Source organism: Sceloporus occidentalis, unplaced genomic scaffold, assembly GCF_023333645.1.
Source record: "Sceloporus occidentalis isolate IW3139 unplaced genomic scaffold, rSceOcc1.0.p SCAF_166, whole genome shotgun sequence".
In the NCBI taxonomy this organism is placed as follows: Eukaryota; Metazoa; Chordata; class Lepidosauria; order Squamata; family Phrynosomatidae; genus Sceloporus; species Sceloporus occidentalis.
Window position 1 is genome coordinate 226,822 of NW_028317146.1, and position 13,358 is coordinate 240,179.

At 36.7% G+C, this 13,358-nt stretch overlaps 1 protein-coding gene across 1 annotated transcript in view; it reads right to left on the reverse strand.

Annotated features, from left to right (window-relative positions):
- LOC149279414 (dihydropyrimidine dehydrogenase [NADP(+)]-like) overlaps window positions 1-13,358 on the reverse strand; it is a gene marked incomplete at its 3' end in the record, with an annotated part of 261,334 nt that overhangs the window by 196,662 nt on the left and 51,314 nt on the right. Inside the window, exon 4 of the mRNA XM_089501186.1 lies at window positions 3,440-3,527. Within this exon, the coding sequence (XP_089357312.1) occupies window positions 3,440-3,527 (88 nt within the window). The remainder of the gene's footprint in view (window positions 1-3,439; window positions 3,528-13,358) is intronic.

Consider the following 13,358-nt stretch of genomic DNA (forward strand, 5'->3'; position numbering starts at 1 on the left):
TGGTTTCAATAAAGTTATTGCATTTAATAGCATATGGAGGTTACCACTAAGGAGAAAATGCAGGAAGCTCATTTAAAATCAACCTGATCAGTATGCAGGACTGTACTGGCCTACTGGGAGATTTCCCAGTAGGCTGCCTCCACTGTGGCCTGTCTTGAGACTGGCCATCTAATTATACATGTGACCATGGCCACAGCCACCAGTGACGCTACATGTGCAAAAAAGATTTTGCAGAAAGACAAGGTTGTAGGCACACATAGACTTATTTCTACTGCGCATGGATGTTAGCATGGGTATGTACATTTTTGGGGGCAAAGATGGCACAGGAATGATGTTTGGGGACAAAGATGGCACAGGTAGGCTGGGGGCACTGACAAGCTGTTTGGAGACAAGAATGGCACATACAGGCTGTTTAGGGGCCAAAGATGGCACATGCAAGCTATGTGGGGGCAAAAATGGTACATGCAAGCTGTTTGGGGCAAATATGGCATAGACATCACTCTAACATCAAAGACTTATGCATTCATACACACACAGCCCCTGCAATACCATACACTTATGCATACATTCACACACACATAAGCACTCTTACACCATGCACTTATACATATAAACACACATGTATACGTGCATACTAACATACACTTAAATGTACATGCATCTAAAACCATACACTTACATACACATACAGCCATTATAATAATAATCCCCTAACCCACAGATTTGTGTGTATATATATATATACATACACACAAACTCGCTCACTCTGATAATCCATGCAGCTCACACGTGTCCCCCTCCATCTTGATCATAGATTTTAACTCTTATAATTCTTATAAAACTAATATTCTATGGTTTAAATATTGTTGTTTTCAGTATTTTATCTAATTTGGTTAATTTTTAAACTTTTATTGCACTATACAAGCTCAACCGGTGCTCTTTCAGTTGGTTGTAGCCCATTACATGATGTCATGGGCCACAGTGATATTAGGAACTATGTGTTTTCGTATTTAATTACTTTAAAATGCAGGGTTTGTCTCTGTTCTGAACAAAAAATATTGGGGCCAGAACCCGACATGTCCAGTGTGCCCAAAAAATGCACCATGAAATATGAGGGTGGTGTTCAATTATTTACAATGCTGGTTTATTTCCCAGTCCTGCCTTGTTAGCATGTCAATCGTACTAGAGCAGATAAAGTTGAAATGTCCAATAGACAAAAAAACATTTTTGATTATTTATTTTTTTTTAAAAAGGCTGGCAGAACAGTTTGGTTCATCCACCACAGAAATTACGGATAAAGTGTTTTTGCTTTTTTCTAATACCTACTTTCTGGAAATAGACAGAGAGAATATCGACAGCAACAACCAAATATGCCCTCTTTCATATAAAAGACGTAAAAAATCAATGAAAACTAGATAGATGTCTATAGGAAAACATCAATTGTGTATTGTTGAATTGATGAATGACGAGCAAAACATTTAGGTATATGAAAGGGAATTTGCTGGTAGTTTGGTAAATGTGCCTATCCCTATTTCTTTAGTTTTGGGCTCAGAAGCAAATGAAAATCTATTTACGTCCCCCCAAACACACATGCAACCATGCATTGCCTACAATTCATCTTTATCCATAGTTTACTATCACTACCTTCATTTTTCTCTTCTGCAGTATAAGTACTAAATAAAAATAGCTGCTAGTATTTAATTGGCACATAGATACAGTATACAGTATTTTGAAACCAACAGACCACTAAAAGCAAGTATGTAATTATTTTTGCATTTATATTTTAGAGAGATTTTGATGGTTTCAGACATATGGAAATTTGGAAAAAGAAAGAAAAAATCAGAATTGGATTTAAAGGATACAATTGCATGACAATGCAGCAAATATGTCTCTATAATTACTAATTGGCCAATCACTCAAAGCCATGTTTAAAGGTAAAAACCACTTTGTAGATTCATTATTTAATTTAGCATTCTGGAAATCATCAAAACCCAGAGCTTTAGCGGTTGACAGCAAATGTTCTAGATTAAATCAAACACCTCCAACAGTGAACATTACCTGTTTTCCAAGTTTGAGGTGCCACTTAAGTGAGTAGACAGCTTTGCAAGCCTCGATATTATCAAATGTTAAAGAGAGAGCAAAATCTCAGGAGGTTATTTGAACAATTTTTATCTCTGTTGCTTTTTGAGACTTGGGATAATCTGTAATTTCTTGCCAGGGCTATCACTGGTTTTCATTACATTTGTCACTCAAATACAGCTCTTCCAACTATATAAAGTTCAGAAAAGAGCCCAAATACAAGAGCCATTATTTTGAAACAAAAATATTAAACTATGTGGCCTCAGGCTGCATTAGCAAGGCAGCATGTTATATTTTTATACTCAGTGTGTGACAATGCATATACAGCCGGTGACCATACACTGTTGTACCCGATCTGCCACTGGAGTGGCAGTATTGGTAAGTATTTGGCCCTAACAGCCTACCGGCATTGGCCTGGTGTGCCAGATGGCCAGTCCTGGCCTGAGCTCTCTCCTCAAACAATATCTAAATATTTTTTAAATTAGCAAACCTCCAAAAGTAAGGACTAAGGATAGCTTGCTTATTCCAGTATGAGTTTCCTGTAGACCTCCAAGGAGAGTATCAACCACAACGGATTATAAAATCAATACACAGCATCTGTAGGCTCTGTTACTCAGCTGTTAAAGGGACAAAGGACTTGGGTTAACCGCATGTAAAATAATACTACAAAGCATGGAGTCTGAATGAAGGATCACACAAGCAAGCCTGGGCATCTCTTTATATATATATATGGATTAATAATTAAAGTGATCACAGCTGGATGTGTCTGCTTACAGCTTGTACTGAGTGGATTTGAACTTCATACACTAAAGCTATCAGTCTTTAACACAGAGATCTAATACATATAATGACAACTATGAAAAGATATAGGGATTTTTAAAGAAACAGGGTTCCAGTTACATAGTTTGCCTCTCAATTTCAATAATAATAAAGTTAACAAAAAATAAATAAAATTCCAGCATTACATATTAGTCCCATATAAATGTACTTAATTTTTAAGTTTGTAATATGAATGTAGACCTTAGTAATAGGTTGTCAATTAATATTATGAATATGGGGGATATGATGATATTGGGGGATATGAAGAGGAGGATAAAGGTGCTGATTTATGGGGCTGGAATGAAATTATTTTCAGTGCTAGTTTTAATTCTCAGCCCAGCAATGGTGGGGGTTTGTTGTTAGTAGGCTCAGTTTTGGTTCATGTTCCCCCACTCCTCATGAGCCAGATGTGTACATATGCATTCAATGTCCTATTACCACTTGTGTACAATACACACAAAGATGTAGGCATTGTATTCATTCCAAGTGGATGATGTTGTACCATGAAAACCATGTTATTCAAAGAAAGACCTTACTATACCTTGTTGGCAATACTTGTGATAAATGACTTGATATCCAAGTTAGTTGGGCAGCTCTTTTGACAAGGAGCATCTGCACACTTCAAGCATCTATAAGAACATAAAGCATTGAACAATCAGAAATTAGCATTTTTAAGGCTAGCAATTATTAATGCACAGCAAATATTTTTTTATATAAAAAATGCAGTCCAATTACATATAATCACAAACATTAAACAAAATCCACACTGAAACTTATGTCTAGGTCATAGCTGCTTTATCCATTGGTTATTATGGAGATAGCTACGAGGTTCATGATTATTATTTTTTCCTTATTAGGAAAAATGAGAGTGGAGCAAAGATTAGCAATGAGATTAAAGATGTCTTATTTAAGTGGTTATCCTGTAGCTGTAATGTACAAAGAGATTACACAGTTCTTGATTTCTTACCCATTGTAACATGGGCTACCAAAATTGCATAAGCAATTCTACATAATAAAGACCCATCATTGTATAGTAGTACCGTAGTAGTAGCATGTAATGTAAAATCGCTTACACCAATACTGGCCAATATTCACATTAGTTCACATAAAACTATCTAAAATATTTTTATTACATTTGTCGAACACTAGCTAAATTTCATGAATATTAAATTAAACTTTATATAAATTAACAATAACATGAACAAAGGACAAATATTTTTTTATGCATTAAAGTATTTGGTAAATCTATTTATACCACTAAAATGATAACCTTTCTACGGTTTAACTTGCCTGAAAATTGATAATATTTGAACCTTTACTGGACTTTTATCTACTGATGACAGAACTAACAGACATGCTACAAAGTTGGCATTTATTCACATTTATTTTATTTTTGTTTGTTTCTCTTGTTCTCCTGAATCTATCTGTTCTTATGTGAAAGATTGGTAACCATGATAAGCAGCATCTGCTCCCGACTTGACCTTACAATAAAGACACAAAAAGAAAATGTTTGTAGCCCAACAGCAAAATACGAGCAGAGAGACAGATGCAATCAGACCCGCGTCTGCTTCTGTACTTTGTATGTGAAGCAATGGCCTGTCAAGATAAATGTTATATAGGGGCACACTTGCAAAAAAAGCCTTTCAAAATGTTGCTATTCATCAATGCTACAAAAAGGCCCAGTTCTATGATCCTCACAAAATAATTGTAAAACAGTAGTAATATAATGTACATCAATACCACAAGTGTATTTAAAATGCAAAACATACCAAAAACCATCAGGAAGAATAACAATAAAATATAATTTGCAAAACAGCAAAAGAAAGATTATAAAGGTAAAATACAAATGTCCAATTGGGCACATTCCCAAACAGGTAGAGGCAGTTGGAGATAACAGCAGAAATACAGGGGGCACAATGTTGTTAAGCTCTTTGTAGGCAAGGATCAACCGTTTTAATTCTGAATGGGTAGTGAGTGTGGCAACAGAAAATGGATTGGAGAAGTGATAGGGGAGGATCAGGCTACTTAGTAGAGAGTTGCAATGAACCAGATAGGATATAACAAAGGACCAAATTCATATTTTAATAGCATCTTGTGTGAGGAAGGGACACATTCAAGAGATATTTCCCAGGCTTTGGTGTATGACTAAATGTGAGAGGTGAATGAGAGACCACGATGAGGTGTAATGTCAAGGCAGTAAACTTGGACTGTTATGTAAACAGTGGTGGGGTTATCACAAAATATAAGAGACCGAGGAATAACAAGCTCAGTCCTTGTGATATTGAGATTAAAGCAGTGAGATGCCATCTAGGGTGTGATTTCAGAGAGATAGCGAGTTGAGTTAGAAGAGGGTGAGGAGTACACAGAGTAAAGGTAAATTAGGATGTCATGAGCACAGAGGGGACAATAGGACCCATAAAAGACTTCCAATAGTGTGTAAATAGAGTGGAGGCTTTAGAACTGAGCACTAAAACACACCGACAGAGACCAGTCAAGGAGACAAACAAACGCCTGGGGAGGAGAGATGCTAAAGGTATGGTGAGAGTGACATAATTTAAGCCAGAAGAGGGCTATGTAACATATATAATAAGAGTGAACAGTTAACAGAAGAAGGGAGTCAAAGGCTGCAGAGTGGTCCCTGATAGTTGGTAATCTTGGTGGACTGTCTTAGTCATTGATAGAAACTGGAGCATTATAAAGTAATATTTTAGAGTTAACTAAAACAAAAATAGTGAATTAGAAAACTGTAGATTGAAATGATGTAGTGGTTTGGAGACCATGAGGATAAGTGACACAGGCAAGTAGTAAGAGGAGGATGTGGGATCCGGGAAAGGTGTATTAGGATTATAGGAGAGATTCGGACATGTTTGAAGAGGGATTTGAACATGCCAATGGAAGCAGAGATGTTAAAAAAGATGAATTAGGTTAGGTGTAAATACACTAGAAATAGAAGGAAGGAGGTGCAAGGAAATATTGTCAAGTGGGCAAGTAGTGAGACAGGAGGAAAAAAAGGACAACAGGAACGTTGTTATGGCAACAGCACTAAGCAGTTGATGGGGACTGCTGGCAAGGAGAGGGGTTGTGGTACCACATAAATAGCATCATGGGGGACAATGTTTTATCTGATACTATTTTGTTTTTGTAAACGATTGTGGCCATAAAAGATAGAAGGGAGGTAAGTTTGCTTAGGAATGTGGAGAGCAGAGGTATAGAAAAAGAGCATTAATTTTTATATAAAATATATTTTAATTATGATTTTATGTAAAAGTCATGTATTTAAAGTAATGTAAAATTGTTATGATACAAGGGGAGAGAAAATATGGAGATTAAAAAAATACTGATATAGAATAATACAGATAAAAGCCCCCAGCAACTCATAAATGATACATACCTACATCAAAATGGCACTGACATGGAAAAGCAGTATCGAAGTATTAAATGAGTTAGAAGCGGATGTGTTTCTGGTCTACATTAAATGAAAGGTCAATTAGCTTTAAGACACAAACCCATTGTATAAAAGGCATCATTCCTTGGCTGTTTAATGTAGCCACTTGTCATATAAATAAGCCTAATATTTTGATATTTCTTGGTCCATTCTCTATGCATAAAGAAGTTGTAAAGTGGGAATGCATAAGTTATTGTAGCTGAAAGCACAATCATGCCATCAGCTGTTCATTCGATCAGACACCACACTTTAATTTGCTTATGGAATAATCTTGATGCTGACATGAAAATAAAAAAAAAAGCAATATTTCTGCACTTACACTACACTAAGACAGTGATCACGTTAACCCCTTTGTGGCCATATGGACGTACTGCTTAAAAGCTGTGCCAAGACACCCATTAGGATGTACCGGTATGTTCTATCATTGTTGCAGGACTCCCCCATCAGCATCGCTGGCTTCCTGCTGACTGTGTGTAATGATACGCTGCTGTATAAGAAATGCGTGATCAGGCATTTTCATTCCAGTAGGCAATCACCGCTACCTCCCACCAGAAGGTCACAGGAGGACAGGAGAAGCCCACCTCTTCGCAGTGTCAGGGCCCTTTTCACTAAGCTGTGCTGCTCCATGGACTACAATGAAGTCTGTTGATCCATAGACTTTTAGGAATTTCCATCAGGAATTTCATACTCTCTAAAGAGTCGAGGTGTTTGTCTAGTAGATTGAGCTACTACAAAAACGAAAACGCTCAGCTTCCTGAAAACGTTATATTATGCAAAAACTAGAACTGATTCTAAAAATAGCCAAGTAGCTTTGTAAAGGTATTTTTAATCCAACGCTAGTAATGACTATCTACAACTTTCTTTTTTTCCATTGTGCCACAGCATGTACCATTGCCAGGAAAATGATTGCTTGAATATGATAAGCACTATTGAGGCCAATTTTCCAGAACACATGGCACAAGGTGCAGTGATTTGGCTGATCATTCAGTGTTGCATAGGCTTATGATCTCTCCAATCTCGAGTGCAAGGAGAGACACTGAGGTCCTTCAGTGTCTACTATAAATCAGAAATATAGAAAAGGTGCTATAATATCATATTTCTTGGTAAAAACAGACAATGGAGTTGAATTATGCAGCAAAGCCATTGCAAAAACTACTAGGTATGGCTAGAAATCTTGTAACCAACTAATTCCTTTTTTAATTATTGAGTTGCCGTACCTTGCGTATAAACAGCTGCTGAAAATGTCACATGCAAATGAAGGGGGGGGGGTGCAATTCAGGCACAAAATATATACTTTCCTATTTATTTATTTTTTTATTACTGGGAATATGCCACTGCAGACAGGCTGTTATAATAATACCATCTTGCAATTCTCTGAGCACTATTCAGACCAAAGTGCATCACACAACCATTAATCCCACTTATCACTCTGACAGCACAGTAATTACCCTACTGCTATAGCCAGGTAGTCTTAATAAAATATCAACTGCTGTGCTAGAATACAAGCTGGTGTGATGTTTTATTAAACTTGGGGGGTTGATCATCAAGTGACATTACCATTGACCTATTTTTCTATTTGACAATAAATTATACGTTGACCATGCCATAACAAATATTACAAAGTGCATTTGGCAAATAAGAAAGGTACCGCATTCCGCTAAGCTAAGCAAATGACATAAATAAAATAGTTGGGGACGCATGCCAGAGTGTTATTACCTAAATTGTTTTAAATGATGGATAACATGAAAAATCACATCCATAGTATTTAAGGGACAGTGAAGCAAATTGCAATAAGCATTCCTTTAACATAATTTTTCCATCAAAGCAGAATTTAAATATAAGTTGTAATGCTCGGTCCAGCCTTTTAAATTTGTCTTTTCGTATTCAGGCTCTGCTGTTATTAGAAATTTGATTTGAGGATCATTTTAAAAGGAAAGTTAACATGCAAAACATTGGTATCATTTTATTAGCAAGAGGTTAAAATATTTGGATGAGTTCTGTATATGAAATATAAATATTAAAATATTCACAAAATGTAATGTATGCATGATACTGGTCAGTGGAATATTACATAGCATTATGGGGAAGTGACCTGAACATTATACAATATTTGGACATGTTCTTTACATTGCTAGAGTCCATACTTGTGTGCACCTTTATTGTAGTTTACTTTTTTATTCTTGATATGTTTATCATATATATACATATATAGATATAGATATATATATATATATATATATATATATATATATCGCCCTTAAGAAAAGGTTATATGAGACTGGATATAATAATTCCTCAGTTTTGGACAAGACTTGTTTTTTGGGTTTTTTTAAGGTTTTTCTTTAAATGATTCTATTGGTTTGCAATTCACTAATGTAAATAGAGATAATGAAGATTCCCGCGTTCACATATCAGCATTATTACCATACTCAAACAACTAGCTTTCTTAATTTAGCCAAGAAAAAATATTTGAAAGAAAGCAAGCGAAAAAGTTAATGTGGTTAGTTTTTTTCAGTATAAATGATAAAAAAATAGGCAAAAAAGGTGTTTTTTTTTTTACAATACAATATTTTAGATACAGGTTAAAGGGACATTTTAACATGCCTAGAAATTATTTACAAAAGTATAATCTAGCAAAGGTAGGAGAGGGATGGAATTAATTTGGTCCTGGGGCAGTTCCATATGACACAGGTATATACAGCAGATGTTTATAAGTGCTGTTCCACGTGTTCTGATGATTTTTACATTGTCTGTATTACCAAAATGCATAAAGTGCCTAGAGTTTATTCTGAAATCATACAGTATTTCTATCTCACCAAAGTACCGTATATTCCGGCGTATAAGACGACTGGGCGTATAAGACGACCCCCAACTTTTCCAGTTCAAATATAGAGTTTGGACTATACTCGCCGTATAAGACTACCCCTCTACCCAGCGTACAACAACCAGCCAATCACGGCAAGCGATGTACCTTACTGGTGATTGGCTGGTTGTTATACAGACATATACATACATACATACACTGCCCTTACACACACACACACACACACACATACATATATCTCTACACATACTAACATACGCCTGTCAATACATACACATTTATACACTGCCCTCACCACACACCCCTGCCTTTACACACACACGTATATACACACACATATATATATATATATATATATATATATATATACAGACACACACACACATGTATATATATACACACACACATATATATATATATATACACACACCAGCTTACAAACACACAAACACACTGACCATATCACACCAACATACATACACTGCACTCACACCCCTTTCTCCCCATCTCTTACCTTTCTCATCTTCTATCTTCTTTCTTCCATCCAGTCGTAGGAGCGCGAGGTCTGTCATGTCAGACCTCTGTTTACTGCTCCCTCATCACTACGGGCTGGCAATTGATGACATGCGCTGACATGACATCATCACCGCTCTCGGCATCAATAGCCGGCACGTAGTGATTAGGGAGCAGGGAAGCCGAGGTCTGAAGTGCCAGACCTCGAGCTCCCTAATGTCGGGCTAGTTAGAGGGAGGTCATGATCTCCCCAACCAGCCCTGCTGATCAGGGCTAGTTGGGGAGATCACGATCTTGCACCTACCTCGGCGTGGCCCTGAAGACCGGCCCAGGGGAGGCGGCTTCTCCACTCGCCCCTCCCCTAGAGATTTGTGGCTTCGTGGGACTCTCCGGCTGGGTAAGTATTCGGTACTCGGTTAGTACCCGGCGTATAAGACGACCCCCGACTTTTAAGAAGATTTTCTGGGGTTAAAAAGTCGTCTTATACGCCGGAATATACGGTAATTGTAGCTTAATCATGTGACTATGGATAGGTTGAAAGATTAGTTTATATGGCTGCTGAAAAAGCTTCTTAAATCTTTCTGTATATTTTACCCATGCCTAAATACCTCACCCTTGATAGACCCCATCCCTGGGGAAAATGCTCAGGGAACGTGCCTGCCCGATTATGAAAGTACTTATTTAAAATTAGTACTTTAAAATGTTAGCAATATGATATAATCTTTTAGATGTGTAATTATAGGAAAACCTAGGGGTACTACCAATTATTAGATTACGTTATCATAGTATTCATAAGGTTAGACTTATGCTTTTTATTTTAATGCCCATGAAGCTTTGGAAGCCAAATTTCGAATTGGGTGGCAAGCAGAGAAGATCCACATGATTGGTTTTATATTTACAAGTTATGTTGCTAATAATCATAATATGTTGGGTTGTAATAATAATTATGAAAATAATTAACTGATGTGCAGTCGCCGTATTCCTGTGTAAACACAATGCAGCTATCTTAAGAAGAACAACTATAACTGCACATGTTGCATGACAATGCTTTGACAAGCGCTATACATACACCATTGAATCAAGAATTCTATGTTCTGCTGGACTGCACTTGCCAACAACCTTGCAAAGTATAGGGCTACAATAAAAAAAACCAAAATCTGTAATTCCAACTTGAGAGGTGATGACGCCGACGCGCAGCTCCAGTCGGAGACGCGGTGACGCCGACACGCAGCTTCAATAAGAGCGAGGGAACGCCGATATACAATCTAGATGCAGGATTGCGGTGACGCCGGCACGCAACCCCATGGAGCTGTAACGATGACGTGATGACGCGATCGAGGACGCGAAGACGCGATGACGTACCCGGAAGGATTTCCATCTATTTAAAAGGACGTTTGAAGCCATACGGAACTCTATTATTTGGTTTATGCTGCTGTTTGATTTTGACTGCATTTTTACTTATTTATTTTTCTCCTGATGAAGCCGACGACCCATCGGCGAAACGCGTAGAGGGAATAAATTGGAAACACTTTTACCTTATACCGGATGTTTGATTTCTACTTGCTTTTGCACAATACTCGCTGAGTTGTGCCACATCTCAATTGTAAGTGCATTTTGATCTTTTAAGATCAGTTGATTGAAGATACTGCACCATCCCGGTTTATGCTTGTTTTTATAGAATACTACACTCAATTTCTGGAAGCCTGACATTTCGATGAGCCTGCTTTATCCAGTCCCTCTGTGAGTGTAACTTATACACTATAAATATATATTTTTTATTAACAATATTGCACTATCGGATTTGTTTTTTTCCTTCCCACATGTGTATGCGCTCCATTATCCCTGGTTTAAAGTATAGGGCTACAACTGCTAAAAGGACAGTCGTATTAGAAAGTCGATCCAGGGAGTAATCTGATTGCAGCTATGGAATCAAGAAGGAATTTTTTCCCCTGTTGTGGCATAATTGCCCCAAGTAGGGTTTTTATTTTCATTCTTTTGGATCAACTTTAGAACTAGGTATGTGTGAAAGGTTGAACTTGATGGACTGAAGTCTTTTTTCGACCTACTATACTATAACTATAGAATGTGTAACTGCCCTACTTCAATTGGCAGATAAGCAAACCTTAATGTCTTGAAAGGAACAAAACTTTAACCCATAGCTGTAATTGTTTGGAGAGTCTCAACAGAGTAGACATATCAGTGTGTTTGGGAAAAGGGACCCCAGCATTGGTTGGTGCACGTCAGATGGTGAATCAATACGCTGAAATGTCTACAGTTGCTTTCTAAAAATCAAATACTTATAATTATTATTATCACTAGGCCTTGCATTAAATGACTTGATAAAGTAGCCATAGATTTCTTCCCCACTTTTAGGGGTTTGAAAGAATTTATTGTTCACAAAGGAAACATGACATTTTTATTCTACTTTTCTCTTCTTACCTTAAAATATATCTGTAGGTGAGTTTGCAAGCATTTACAATTCTGCTTATTAGCAATTAAGGGGAAGTCATTTTTTTTTTCTCCAGCTCAGGACGTGGAAAGTGGAAGGCTTATTAAAAAATCATACTTTGGTTAAAAATAGCACAAATATCTTAAAATACATAAAGGAATACATATATATTTTTATTTTCACAATTAAACAAACAGAATAATACCAGGTTATGCTACAAAATACCAGCAGAGTTAGGATGCCAAAGGTTATTACAGATGCTTTAGGGAAGCATTTGGCAGAATTGCATATCAGCCTGTTCACACAGTATTTTGTTTAAGTACTGCATTTAGCGAGGAAGATGCAGCTAGTATATGCAGAGATGCAGATTATGTTTGATATTAGAAATATTTAAATTATCCTGGCGTACAGATAATTTACATACCATTACTAAATTAACTAGAACAAGCCATGAACTTACATGCACCAAGTTACGCTAACAATGCAGGTATATATGCCATATCCCTGTTGATCTTTGCATTGCAAATTGTTTTCTTTCAAAAAGGTCTAAAAATGATATTTTCAATAAATGTGTCTTCATTTTCAGATACAATTTAGATATCAAATGACCTGATGGGCAGATCATATATTAAGTACTGGTCAAGTCAAATTCCAGAAATTTATGGAACTAGAATAGTATAAGATTTCCTTGTAATGTGTATTTCTGTATTAGAAAGTTTTAGCAATTTAGCCTCATTTTAGATATCATAGAAGCAATTTTACTCAATACTAGTAAAAGTTGGCTTGTAACTATTCCCTTTCAATTTCAGTAAAATCATCTTGAAATACAGTTTTTATTTTAGATTGTCTGGTAGTGTGGATAAATTATAGGTGTATCATCCTCTATAAGAATACAAACCATTTTGCAAATGTGCTTGTGTAAGATGTAAGATGATAAAGGGGAAGCTTTCCATCATGGGCCAAGGAAGTACCCAGCAACATTGTTACAAAAGAATGCACTCAGATGGTAATGTGTTTTATATGAGTGCAATATATGACAGCTGTCTAAAAGGTAGATCTTATCACAAATTGCCCATGATGTACAAGCTTTCACTATATCCGGGATCTCTCCACGTCAAGACTTTAATCAACCCATCCATCCATAGCTAATCATATGTCCTCTGGTCGAGTGCAAAACTATCAACAGAAATGTAACTAGGTGTAACTAGAAATCACAGTGCCCCAGTATG